At 36.1% G+C, this 12,521-nt stretch overlaps 2 protein-coding genes across 2 annotated transcripts; both read right to left on the minus strand.

Annotated features, from left to right (window-relative positions):
* Positions 1-864: 864 nt before the first annotated feature.
* Positions 865-4,457, minus strand: LOC114524122 (adhesion G-protein coupled receptor D1-like). The gene is made up of 7 exons (XM_028545248.1): positions 4,306-4,457; positions 3,990-4,214; positions 3,750-3,912; positions 3,204-3,340; positions 2,341-2,610; positions 1,997-2,081; positions 865-1,453 (listed from the first exon to the last, which is right to left on the minus strand). Exons 1-7 carry the CDS (start codon positions 4,327-4,329, stop codon positions 1,323-1,325), a joined length of 1,035 nt encoding a protein of 344 aa, XP_028401049.1. The 5' UTR covers positions 4,330-4,457; the 3' UTR covers positions 865-1,322.
* Positions 4,458-4,861: 404 nt separating this feature from the next.
* On the minus strand, positions 4,862-9,957 carry LOC114523972 (adhesion G protein-coupled receptor E2-like). Its single transcript, XM_028545043.1, has 10 exons — positions 9,876-9,957; positions 8,194-8,565; positions 7,536-7,658; positions 7,335-7,457; positions 7,134-7,256; positions 6,928-7,050; positions 6,710-6,832; positions 6,592-6,638; positions 5,648-5,904; positions 4,862-5,213 (listed from the first exon to the last, which is right to left on the minus strand). The coding sequence occupies exons 1-9, from the start codon at positions 9,955-9,957 to the stop codon at positions 5,845-5,847; spliced, it is 1,176 nt and encodes a 391-aa protein (XP_028400844.1). The 3' UTR covers positions 4,862-5,213; positions 5,648-5,844.
* Between the last annotated feature and the right edge of the window lie 2,564 nt (positions 9,958-12,521).

Here is a 12,521-nt window from a genome sequence, read left to right on the forward strand (position 1 = left end):
TTTCTTCGGATTCGTCGTGCAAAGCGTTTACACAAGAAAATTTTCCGGATTCAAATGTTTCTGGATACGAAGTTTCCACAAACTTTTACGGATTCAAAGTTTCCGGATACGGCTTAAAACCGAGTACATTTTCTATCGGATTCGTTGCTGCGTGTGTAAACAGCAACATGAATCCGGTACTAAAACATTCCGCTTTCGTGATGAATCCGGAAACTTTCGTTCTAGTGTAAACGGGGCCTAAAGAAATGAATAGTGATGGTAACATAACATTTTCATAGCATGACTAAATCGTCAGGCTGGCTACGCCACTGGGAAACAATTAATTTCTAGGTTGTTCAAAATATTAATACCACTACAGGCGGGTTTACACTACGAATCTAGGGATGCTTAGGATTAACTTTTAACTATACTTTCTTTGCGTATATAGCTGCATAGTTACCAGAGAGATGCAACTGCCCCCTGCCCCCTTCTGGTATGAATTTGATGATTATTAAATCAAGTAGGATTTGATAATAAAATTTACCAGCTCTGGTCCCCCTGATTATGTACTATGATTAGTATAATTATGCTGACATTACCAGCTGGGGGCTTGGCAAGCAAGTAAGGTTTGTGAGCGGAGGTAATATAATATGGTAGTACCCAACTCAATGAAAATACCCAACTTTTCTTCCACATGCAGATCCCCTAGTGAACGTTTTGGCTTTCCTACTCACTCAACACAAGCAGAGTCGATGTTTAACGCTGAACAAGGGCATGGATGGTCACGCATACCACCCCAATGATTAGCATCTAGCGAAGAAAAATCTCTTTAATAATTCATGAGCATTTTAGTGTGCAAATTCATAAGCAAATCAATGTGGTGGTTTCATACCTGATATAAAGTACCATGAATGCTGTCTAATTAGGATGCAACATTATATAATTTGTAACGTTCATGCATGAGCATTATTTATGAAATGTACTTTCATCCTAATTACCTCTTGCATACACGGTGCAAATTTATTTCTAAACAACAATGCGCGCGGCGTATTTGAAGTGATTTATTTTGACCTCGCGTTTTAAATACGACAAGACTCCTTCGCATGTTTTAAATAATACTTAATTCAGCTAATGCGAAACAAAAAGTGTGATCCGAAACTGAGCCAGATCTATCTCATAACATACTGTACACTATACACTGTATGGTCAGGCCTTCAAGATGTCATGTCTAAACACAGCCGGTCGAGTACCGTCAGACCAGGCACGGAGAATTATCTTCAAAAAGGCGATTCTTTTTTACTCGGTATTGTACAGTCGGCATTGTCATTTCTTATTTTCGAATTTTAAGCTGTCATTGCATCAATCTTCTCTGTAGAATTATTTTTTCGGCTCATCATTGGCGAGGAGCGGCTCAACGTTTCGCTCAAAGTTACCCCTGGAGCAGGACCATAGTAGTTTCCATTGCTGGGACTGCCTATATATATTCACAAAAAATAATAAAAGCGTCATGATGAGACTTAGAGATTATTTAACTTTAAAGAGCGCAATCTAGGGATCCATAGAGTTTTAAAAAACCATACATGTAAGTTCTCATAAATGTTTTTATTCGAAATGTGAAGATTCATGATTATCACAGCAAAGATTGAAATTCGGAGAAGACTAGAAGAAGGGCATGCCTCCCCTATCGGGGAGAGGATCTCGAGAGCATGCATGCTTTGTTTAACAGGCTAGGTCCCAGGGTATTTAATTTTTCTATATTTGTCGTTATTCTTTTTTACCAAGAGATAAAATAATATAGGATAGCGAGTGGGATACCGTCGTTTCTATAGCAACAATTAGCCTTCGAAGTTTGTTTGAGAGCCGGAAAAAAAACAATGTTTATAATTATTTTGTCGCCAGAGCTATTTATGACAGGATGTCTTTTCTATTGATGAAGATAATTATTATTTTATTAACTTTCTGCACAATTATAACCACCAACTTTCTTTAATAAAGGCCTATTTTGAGTTAAACTTACTGTAGGTATTATTTTTTCGGACCATAGCGTAGTTGTGGCTTCTTTCAGTGTAACTCCTATCTTCTTTAGAGAAAGCATTGCGGAACTATAAACAATTCAGAATTTGGTACATGTAATAAAATAGTCATAGATTTGAAAGTTATGTCTTAGAACCTACTTTCTCAATTTTTAAAATATCCTATAAATTGTGAAAAATTGCAGAATCTTTCATTGAAAGAACTCTCCAATGCGGCATGTTTATCTTTACTTAAATTTAAAAGATTTTCACCTGTGGTACGCGAGGCCGCGTTTGACTGCTTATTAAGTGAACTGGTATTTCGAAAAATGTAAAATTAAAAACGTACCTTTACATTTAGAAGCACATGGAAAACGAATATCATCAATCCTTGTAGAGAGTTAAATATTGCGAATAAATATTTGAACATAATCGTTTCTCGATTGAATACCAGCAAACCAAACACCCAGGTTAGACCAAGTATTGGGAGAAGAACAGCAGAACCTTTGAGAACGATTTCTGCTTTCCTTAGCTTGCTATCAGCATCAGTGTGGTTTATGCTTACTGCCCTGGACGATAAAGTATTTCGTAAAGCCAGAACGAATATAGAAATGTTGATCTAAAAATATAAAAAGTTTAATGTTTAAGTATCTATCGACATCATTATGGAAATATTCAAAGTGGAAGGTATTTCTCTATTGCGAACATACAGTTTGTATACATTTTTATGCAGGAACGTTTATACTTTTTAAAACACGATGCCCGTCTAACACCATTCAGGTATAATTGATACGCTTTTAAATGAGTACGTGTTTGACTTTAGGGCAACTTTGTTACAAGCAGAACCGGTTTGAACGGGCTTCACTTCCACGTTAAAGTACTACCGTATTGAATTAAGAAAGATGAAAACGAAGTTTCCTACTCAAGCATGCATATTCGCTAAATTATCTATCAGCACACGGCTGGATGAGATGAGGAATCGTATTTTTTCCTTTCTGGTTTCGAGTTATTTAGCTAAGGGAAATATGAACAACACAATGCATCTTCTCCCCCACCCCCCCCCCCACAAACGTACACACACAATACTTCACACAAGATCCATGTTCATTAATTAAGTATGAAAGCTTTAGTAAAAGGTTTGGGAATGAGGTCAATGCTCGTGATGTAAAAGGTTTAATTTTCTTTGAGGAATGTTTGAACAAAGTTCATTACCAGAAATATTAGTCCAATGATAGCGACAAAAGTCCAAAACAGCGCACCTCCAGCACGGCACCAACATGAGTGTTCTGATATAAAATCATCTGGGCGATTTATTCCGACTAACACAGCGACCATGATCACTGGAAGTCCTACATAAGAATCAACACTGCTAAATACACCTGCATCTCTAGACAAATTCTTGCCTCTCCTTATTCATGCAACGAGAAGAGGTTGTGAAAAAGCGACAAACAGTGCCCGATTATAGAAAAATTGATAGCTTTCCAGCAGTGTTTAGTCTTCACTGTTGTCCAAACTGGTAAGCTTATTAATTTTATCCAAAGAATCTGGGACTCTACTTGCGAGTAATCATCGAATAACAGACTTGATATCAATTACTTATAGGAAAAGCGTGGTGTCGGTTTACGATTATATTTTTACCTGGTTGAATTCAAGTAATGCGTGTTACTAGTGCCTCTTATGACCCTCTTATGTTCTGCTTCAAATCATTTTCAAATTAATTTTGGCGCGAAAATTCCGGCCCTATGCCGTTGTACTCACCCCAGCCAATGGCGTAAAAGGCCTTCATATACTTTCCCCCCAGGCTCAAACTTGCATACACATTGACAAGTTGCCGGTGGATCACAACTCCCTCGCATAACATCCATCCAAATGACGCGAGTACAGAAAAGTACAATAAAATAGAGGTGACTATGCAGAATGTCTAGAAGAAAAAATCAATAACATATTTTATCGACACAGTGTGGTGTTGAAAAAGTTGGCAGTTAAAGGTATCCAAACCTCTTCATTACGTGCGGGTCCTGCAAGAATAGCAAATACATTTGTCATTCCGATGGCAACACAGAGATTCACGAGAACTTTAGAAGGAACTTTGCTTGTGACATTTCTGTGGATTTTTTTCCACTGCAACACGTGGGCAAATATCGTCAATATCACACCAGCCAATGATAGCGAACAACCAACTGTAGATATTATCTCCAAAGCGCCCTGCTCAGCTTTGCTTAACTAAGGAAAATAAACATTGGGTCATTTTTAGACAGTAAATTATGTTGAATATATAATGCTATGTACTGAATATGCTGGCGTCAAATCTTACCCAGCGTCTCCCCGAAATGTCCATAGTAGCGAAGGCAGTGAGATGGTCGCATTCACAAATCAAGCGGTTAGAATCTGAGTATTTCCTTTTACACCCATCTGACTTCCACAAATTTACAGTTAATTCTGGTTTCCAGTACACACATTGACTTTGCTCGTCCTAAGATGAAAAAATTTATTTTCTAGGATTTAAATTTTTCGAATCATATTTAATCGCATCCGTTATTTCAGACATTAAAATGGCATTAAAAATAGCATTTACAGCAGTACTCGATTGAGATTGTCCCTCAAATTGAATGAAATGGAATACGATGGAATAGTTTGGAATTGTTTGACCTTCAACCCTATACGCAAACCCAAACATTTCACACAGTTGAGCATACCATTCGAAATTATTCCATACTACATCGTACTATTCAATTCAATACATATTCTACAATTTCATTCCATTCCATTGTCTTCCCATTTTCTCTTATCACTCTACACATTTCTTTTTCATTACCGGTTTCTTTTCGTTCCAGTGATGCGAACAGGTTCTTCAAATGGTATTCTAGGCTCAGGGGGCGGATGAACACTGACACTGACGATTTTGCTGTTTATTGTATGATTATTGCCATCATAATAATTGCCACTCCGGAGTGAATTTAGTGTCTTATACCACACGACAACTACCACAGCTCCAGAATTCTTCGGAAGAGCGTCGTTTGATATAGTGAACGATGTATTTGGAAAATCGAAAGTTCTAACCTGAAGTGGCAATTCTAGGCCCTTTAGGTATTTTACACCTATCTGTACGTTAGAATGATTGTTGAATATAGTCGAGATAGATTGGTTGTTCTTCAAATTCTCTCCATATTGCAGTCCATACTTTTGCAACATTATCGCCAGATTACGGATCAACTTCCCGTCCTAACGGAGGAAAGAAACGAATCGGTTTGATCATAAGATTGTCAGAATATCAAAAAATAGAGATCATAATACAGACATGCTTATATAGTCCGATCGAGCATGAAAGATCATGAAAATGTTGCTAATTAAGTTACACGTTTTCACGTGTGAATCTAGTTCGCAGTTTCGTTTGGGATCAGCTGGTTGCCAAAGAATCATCTGTGCCTGTCCCACTCCATAATAGCCAACGACTCTGCACCTCCATGGATGTAAATTAGAGCCCGCGTATGATCATCGTGAAATCGATTTCCAATTCCAATTTCCAATCATTAGGTCTTATCGGGAAAGCACTTTTTTCCCAAATAAAGACCATAGTGGGAATTTTCTTTGTTGGAACAATTTTTGACAGAAATAAAAATTAAACGGTACGCATTCGCAGTGACGTGAAAACTCACCGTCAATTTTCTCCACGATTTCCTATTTACGTCATCCAATATATTACTTGCAGGACCCAATATCTTGATACTGCCATCAGAAATATTCAAATTAATGATTTTCCGAAGTATTTCAACGGTCTGATTTAGAATGTGAGGACTCAAAATTTGTTTCTCTCCATTTTCGTTGGAACTATCCGTTAAATTGGAGAGTTCTTCTATGATATCTTGCGCGATTTTTTTTGAACTGTTGTATTCTTACGGTGCAGTTCATTTACCTGAAAATAGGATAGTAAACTAATGCGTTAGTGATATTTCTCTTTTAAAGGAAGTTGACAATAAAAAATATGTTTTATTTAAGGTTTTTTTAAAGGAACTCCAAAAACTGTGGTTTATCTTGAGTTTTTTATACTTGTTTTATAATTAGATCTGAGTAAATGGCGCCACAACTGGAGAAAGAGTTGAGTGCACAAATCTTTTTAATACAAATGGAAACAAGGATGAATTTCGTTTTAGACCAATCAGCAAGTTTGTTTACATTTTCAACAACCTAATCAGAATGCATAAATTTTGATGAAAAGTACAATATATACCATTTTATATGAAGTATTCAAAATTTAGGCATTCTGATTGGCTTTGCCTAAAAATGTATACAAATATAGCGATTAGTTTAAAACGAAATTTCTCCATGTTACAAGTTGAAGGCTCCTGTATAGAAAACGTATAAGTAAATTTAAGCATTATAGACGAAAAAGTATTTCGAATAAAAAATCTGTCGTAGCATATAACGAAAAATGGAGAAAACCAATAGAATGACAATGGTGGAAAGAATAACTTAAATTAACTGGCCAGCCTTCCCGGAAAATTGTATGAACAAATTGAAAAAGTATAACTACATGAATTATAATTCATACGTGGGTAAAATTGTAGTTAGTATTTTAGAAGTAGAGTAGCAATTAACTTACTTCTTTTGCGAGACTGCTAAATCGATTTGTTTCGATGGAACTTTTCTCTAGACAAAAAGCGCATTCACATCTAAATTTATCATTTATGTACGTCACCTTCACTTCAAACTGTAGTTACCTTCACAACTCATTCCATTTCCTGTGAATCCTTCATAACAAGTACAGGTGTAAGATCCAATGTTATTCTTGCACGTGGCTTGAGAATGACATCTGTGATTGTTTAACTCACATTCATTCTTATCTAAGAAATAATACAGATTGGAAAAATAGTACTTTCCACAGCAACCATTCGAATGAAAATGAATGTTATATCGCAGGTTGTATGATTTTCTTCACCTTCGCAAACACTTCCATTTCCTGAAAATCCCTCTTTACAAGTACAGGTGTACGATCCATTGGTATTCTTGCACGTGGCTTGAAAATGACATCCGAGATGGTCAAACACACACTCATCTATGTCTGAGATATAATATACATAGTTTGAAAAAAAATTACCAACAAACTCTTGCATACAACATTGACTTATGTTATAGTTACTGAACCTTTGCAAACTTTCCCATTTCCAGTAAATCCTTCATTACAAGTACAGGTGTATGATCCATAGGTATTACTGCACGAGGCTTGAGAGTGACATCTGTAAGTTTTCACATCACACTCATTCATATCTGAGATATAATATAGATTGCAAAAAAATTACCAACAAAATCTTTAATGAACATTGACTTATGTTATCGTTACGGCACCTTCGCAAGCTTTCCCATTTCCAGTAAGCCCTTCATTACAAGTACAGGTGTATGATCCATAGGTATTGTTGCACGAGGCTTGAGAGTGACATCTGTGAGTTTTCACATCACACTCATTCATATCTGAGATATAATATAGATTGCAAAAAATTTACCAACAAAATCTTTAATGAACATTGACTTATGTTATCGTTACGGCACCTTCGCAAACTTTCCCATTCCCCGTAAATCCTTCACTACAAGTACAGGTGTATGATCCAATGGTGTTGTTGCACGTGGCTTGAGAGTGACATCTGTGAGCTTTCGAAGCACACTCATCCATCTCTAAGATATAATTTAGATTGCAAAAAAATGACTAACAAATATTTTATTAGGCAATCACGTATGATATTTTTCCCTGTACCTTTGCAAATTCCCACGTAAATCGTTTATAACATGGTTGGAAAGTGATTGAATGTATGCAAACCGGAGAAATTTTTTCTTCGTATTAGTATTTGAAAACAGTCGAATTAACACTTTCCAACCTTGCATATATTATATATATAGGAAAGATCATCAATGTTATTTTAATGATGATTGCATAAGCTCGGGCTCGCAATGTTGGATTACTTGTAGTTTTAAATACAGTATGAAATATCGATTATTTTTGTTTTGTTTTGTTAATTATTCATGTTTTTAGAATTTCATTGTTTTCACAGTCAATGAACACCAAAATATTATAATAGCGGGACAAATCGTCAGGCTGGCTACGCTATGATAGTTTAAAAATATCAAATTCATAATTACTGAGTTGCAGACAGGGTTACTTCATGTGGAATTTTCTAGTAGATATTGCATAGTGTATTAAATTATGACATACCCTTTTCACAGATAAATGGCCACGGAGTGTTGCATGTATGGTCATTCCACTTTCCCTTTGTTAGATATTCAACACAATATTCATTTCCCTGTGCATTATTTGGCTCGTTATCATCCCAATTGAAATAGGTCGATAGGCTATCATCAGGATAACGCCATTTACCATTACGAAATGTCAAGCCAATCCACACAGTACTTTTTATTCCATCTTTAAATTCTCTCAGCAGGAAATCATTAAGACGTTTTCCCGTAACCCTGGCGAGCTGTCCACCGTTGGTTTTACAATTGTCGTTCGCACTTTCCCACGATAAAGATTTAGAATTTAAGAAGTAACAAAAACCGTTAAAAGTTTTCGACGATGACGGACATTTAACTGCAAAAGAAGAAAAGATTCACAATAACAATTAACATATAGCGACGGTTGTTGGATTAACTAATTTCCAGATGATGAGCTCAAGGAGCTCATTCCTTATTTAAACTAAATTTTAAACAATGAAACTTCATCAAAAAACACCCAATTATTGGTAAGATTGATAATATATACAATCATGCATACTGTATATACAACCTCCTGGTATTGTGTAATTTTGACGCCTACCTACAGATAAAGTTTCTACGTTTATTCAAGTGTTGACGCTAGAAAAGCCGGTTTTAAAAAATGCAATAATGGTAAGACTACACTAACACCGTTTACACTACACTCAATTTATTGGCAAGGTACGGTTAAAATGGGTATTCGTTCCCAATTTTACTAGTGCTCAGGTTACCAAATCAAAGGCAGGGTATGCATATGGGTACCCATTTTAGCCGTACCGTGTCAATAAATTGAGTGTAGTGTAAACGGAGCTATAAAATAATTTTTAAATAAAATGATAATGACTACTATTTAATAAATTTTTTAGTAATTTAAGGTAAATAGTATAATAATTATTGGTTTCGTCAGTCACGTGATATCGGGAATTATCACGGTCTCTGTTGGCGATAGCACTATGACCTCTGCCTTGATAATTCTAGAAATCACGCTCAATCGATATCTCATCTAATAATTATTCATTATTGTCATCGTCGAAATCTTGTTTGTGCGTTGATTCTAAATGAATAAACAATGTTGATTTTCGCCCAATTAACCGCTTATAAGCTGCTCAGTGTTGCCAGCAAATTGGAATTCAGAATTCTAATAAAAATTCTAATAAATCCATAAATCCTATTGTCACTCTCAGCCAATATATGTTGCCTAAATATTAATTCGCATAAGTATGATCGACACCCCCGCACGCTTTCATGATAATTTAAAGGCATCGTTTTCGAATAACCTTGTTTTTGAATTTACTTAGTTTACTTTTGCCTAAAACGTCCGATATAACATATCACTACACATAATATATAATATTTATGTACACTTGACAGGAAGCAGGCTACAGCTTCCACGATTTAGAGCGCCAGAATCTATAGCATTCTTGCATCACACAATTGATGCGATCGCACAGACAAAAAAATCTATTGTTTTTCAACTACAAACATTTTTACATGCACTTTCATATCAAATGTAGTAAAAATACAATAACATAAAATAGACGAAGAACTTCTCGATCTAATAGTCTTTGTTAGGGCCCGCACTTACGTCGAGAGTTTTTTGTCTGTTTAGGACTGGGCGGTACATTAGTATATTTACTTCAAACCTACCTTCTCCTCTGACGTTGAAGACCCCAAGCGATATGAGGAAAGCTCGAAACAACAAAAACAAAAAGTGTTTAAATGAAGCCATTTTAAATGTGTAATAAACGTTGAAGTCAACGTTAAGTTCTTTTAAGTAGAACGTTTGCGTCCTATAGTGTTCTTTTATTTCCGCGTTGGTCTGATATATGACACCCACTCAGACAAAACGGTCAATGACCTAAGTGCTCATGCCTTTCTATTGTCCCAAGTCACGTCCGTAGTAAAACGCTCAAATTTTGTGTCATAGCAAAACTTTGTATGGAAATTTTAACATTGCACACATCGAAATATAAGGTGCATGATGGAGGCCACGGCTTGCTGCCATTGGTTAAAATTTTGAGATCTCGACTCCACTCAATTATCATTATTTGCCTTGTGTAACTGACATACTATGATGTTATATTCAAACGGCAGACACGGATCTTTGTAAACATAGCAATTTTGCCGCGATGTTCAAAGTTTATTTTTTTTGTATAGTCGTTTTAACCGGATTTTGAAGACAATATTTTCTAACATCGTACGTTTACATTAAAACTTCCACTGAAATACTGACACAGTCACCAGTCTGCGCGGGCTAAGCGCGCTTTGTTTATCAGACCCGTCACGGTCGCGTGGACGGCAGATTTTCAAAGGCCGCTCTGCTGACCGGTGAAGCGGACGGTAATGGGTGAAACACCTTTAGGTTTCGCAAGTGAAAAGTTCGACGTCTGAAACAGTCTGAAGTTATCCCCATCAGTACTATACAAAGTTTGCATTGCTGCAGAAGAATAGGCCTTGTGTCGTAGATTATTGATAGTTTTCAAGGAAGTGTACCAAACACGAAAGTCAATCACTGTTCGATATTGTGGCCTTTGTGCCAGGATCGACTTATAGTGAAAATAAAATATATGATGCATCATTTATGTCATTTCAGTCAGGCAACTTGAAGACGATACGAAAACTCAGCCACTAAGGCGAGACTATTGTTTATGACACGCAATGGCGGTGTTCTATTTTTTTATATTGGATTAAATAATTGCAGTTCAGGGGCCGGGTTTTTTTTTCGAAAGGCGTTTAGCTTAACCGGTGGATATAAGTACTGCCATACATCTTGTGCATTTATGTGCCAATATGTACTTGCATTGAGAGTAAAGCTATTTACATCGAAATATCAGTTCAACTGGCTCAGTTCAATGTTCAATAAATAGATAAATTCGTTTTTCATTTTGTTTATCTACCGCCGGTCTAAGCTAAACACGCATTTCAAACAACCGGGGCCCTGCCTTAAATATAATCATTATATAAGTATAATACGTGGTTCTGAACTTCTGATTTCAATCATTTCATGCATAATAACTAGGATAATTTGTTGTAACTAGCCTGTACAAGCCTGCTAGACAAATTTGATATAGCTACATATGTTTAAAAGATTTATACACTCGTCAGGTTTCGATATATTGGGCACTTCAAATTTTTATAACGTTGACGGAAACCGCAAACTTAAATTCGTATCATTGCGTTGGACGAAGGAGAACGCTTCCTAGCCGTGTCATATCGAGATTTGCGATGTCAGATTTGCCTCGTTCTGACGTGTCGTCATAGTAACTGGAGACTATGTGCTCGCTCTATTTTGACATTTTATTGTTAATTAAAGCATATGAGCCATCACTGTTGTCAAATTACTCATTTTGCGGGTAACCTTTCAATCACGTACGATGTGACGTTATAATGTTAACATTTTTGTTAATGATAGGTAACCGAAATCAACACATTCCGAACGCACATCACTAATCTGTGATTACTGCTAGTATACTTTTAGTAAGGTATATATTAGTTACTAGGAAAAAAGACATTGAACACTTGTTTTCACATACGGGCAATGAGATGCTTGTCGAACATTGACGGCAACTGGGTCACACCAAACAGAATAGTGTATTTGTATCTAAAATTAGATCCTGCGGACGTGCTGCTACTAGGTAACCAAATGCTTCTCCCACACGTGTTTTGTATTGACTGAAAGACTATTAGTTTCCGTTCAAACCACACCTCACAAGTGGCGGCATATATTTCGAGTGTTACTTATTTAGCATATGCAACACGATATGGTACAACGTGATCAGTGTAAACACACAAATGTAAACAGAAGTTAAATTTTCATTTTGAACTGCTATACTGCGAAAAGTTATGTACGGGATGACTTTTTGCGTCGAATGTTATATTAAAGTAATATATGAGATGATATTCATGATAGTTACTCCTCAGGTTAAACGAATTGATCATTAATTTTATTATCTATTAGTGAAATTACATTCGACGAGAGCAAGGTTTGACGTATAAACTACGTCAATTATCGTTTTTGGCCAGAAAAGGGTTTATAAGGAATGATTAATTTTTTAAAGTTTACATATGAGCAAATCAATCTTAAGCACAAGTTGAACTGATATCAAAGAATTACAGAAAATATTTTTCTACAACAAATCATGTGCGAAATTATAATTTGAACAACTAGACACGGGTCTGCTTTGAGTTAGGGGCAGTCTACATGAGCCTGGTTACCTGAGATTGAACGAAGCGTGAGATGATTTTGAGCTATTAAACTGAGCAGTTAACAAGATCCTGGCAGTCGTATAATCA

This window comes from Dendronephthya gigantea, unplaced genomic scaffold, assembly GCF_004324835.1.
Source record: "Dendronephthya gigantea isolate DGI-Jeju-01 unplaced genomic scaffold, DenGig_1.0 000029F, whole genome shotgun sequence".
NCBI classification, from domain to species: Eukaryota; Metazoa; Cnidaria; class Anthozoa; order Malacalcyonacea; family Nephtheidae; genus Dendronephthya; species Dendronephthya gigantea.

What these genes read in the sequence shown, in the direction of transcription:
- LOC114524122 (XM_028545248.1), bottom strand. Translation starts at nt 4,329, where the DNA reads ATGGACATTTCGGGGAGACGCTGG. An exon ending in CTTTTACGCCATTGGCTGGG is followed by an intron (nt 3,341 to 3,749) that starts GTGAGTACAACG and finishes ATTCTTATGTAG; the next exon opens with GACTTCCAGTGATCATGGTC. An exon ending in CCGAAAAAATAATACCTACA is followed by an intron (nt 1,454 to 1,996) that starts GTAAGTTTAACT and finishes GAATATATATAG; the next exon opens with GCAGTCCCAGCAATGGAAAC.
- LOC114523972 (XM_028545043.1), bottom strand. Translation starts at nt 9,957, where the DNA reads ATGGCTTCATTTAAACACTTTTTGTTTTTGTTGTTTCGAGCTTTCCTC. An exon ending in CTTCAACGTCAGAGGAGAAG is followed by an intron (nt 8,566 to 9,875) that starts GTAGGTTTGAAG and finishes CTTCTTTTGCAG; the next exon opens with TTAAATGTCCGTCATCGTCG. An exon ending in AAATGGGAAAGCTTGCGAAG is followed by an intron (nt 7,257 to 7,334) that starts GTGCCGTAACGA and finishes ATTATATCTCAG; the next exon opens with ATATGAATGAGTGTGATGTG.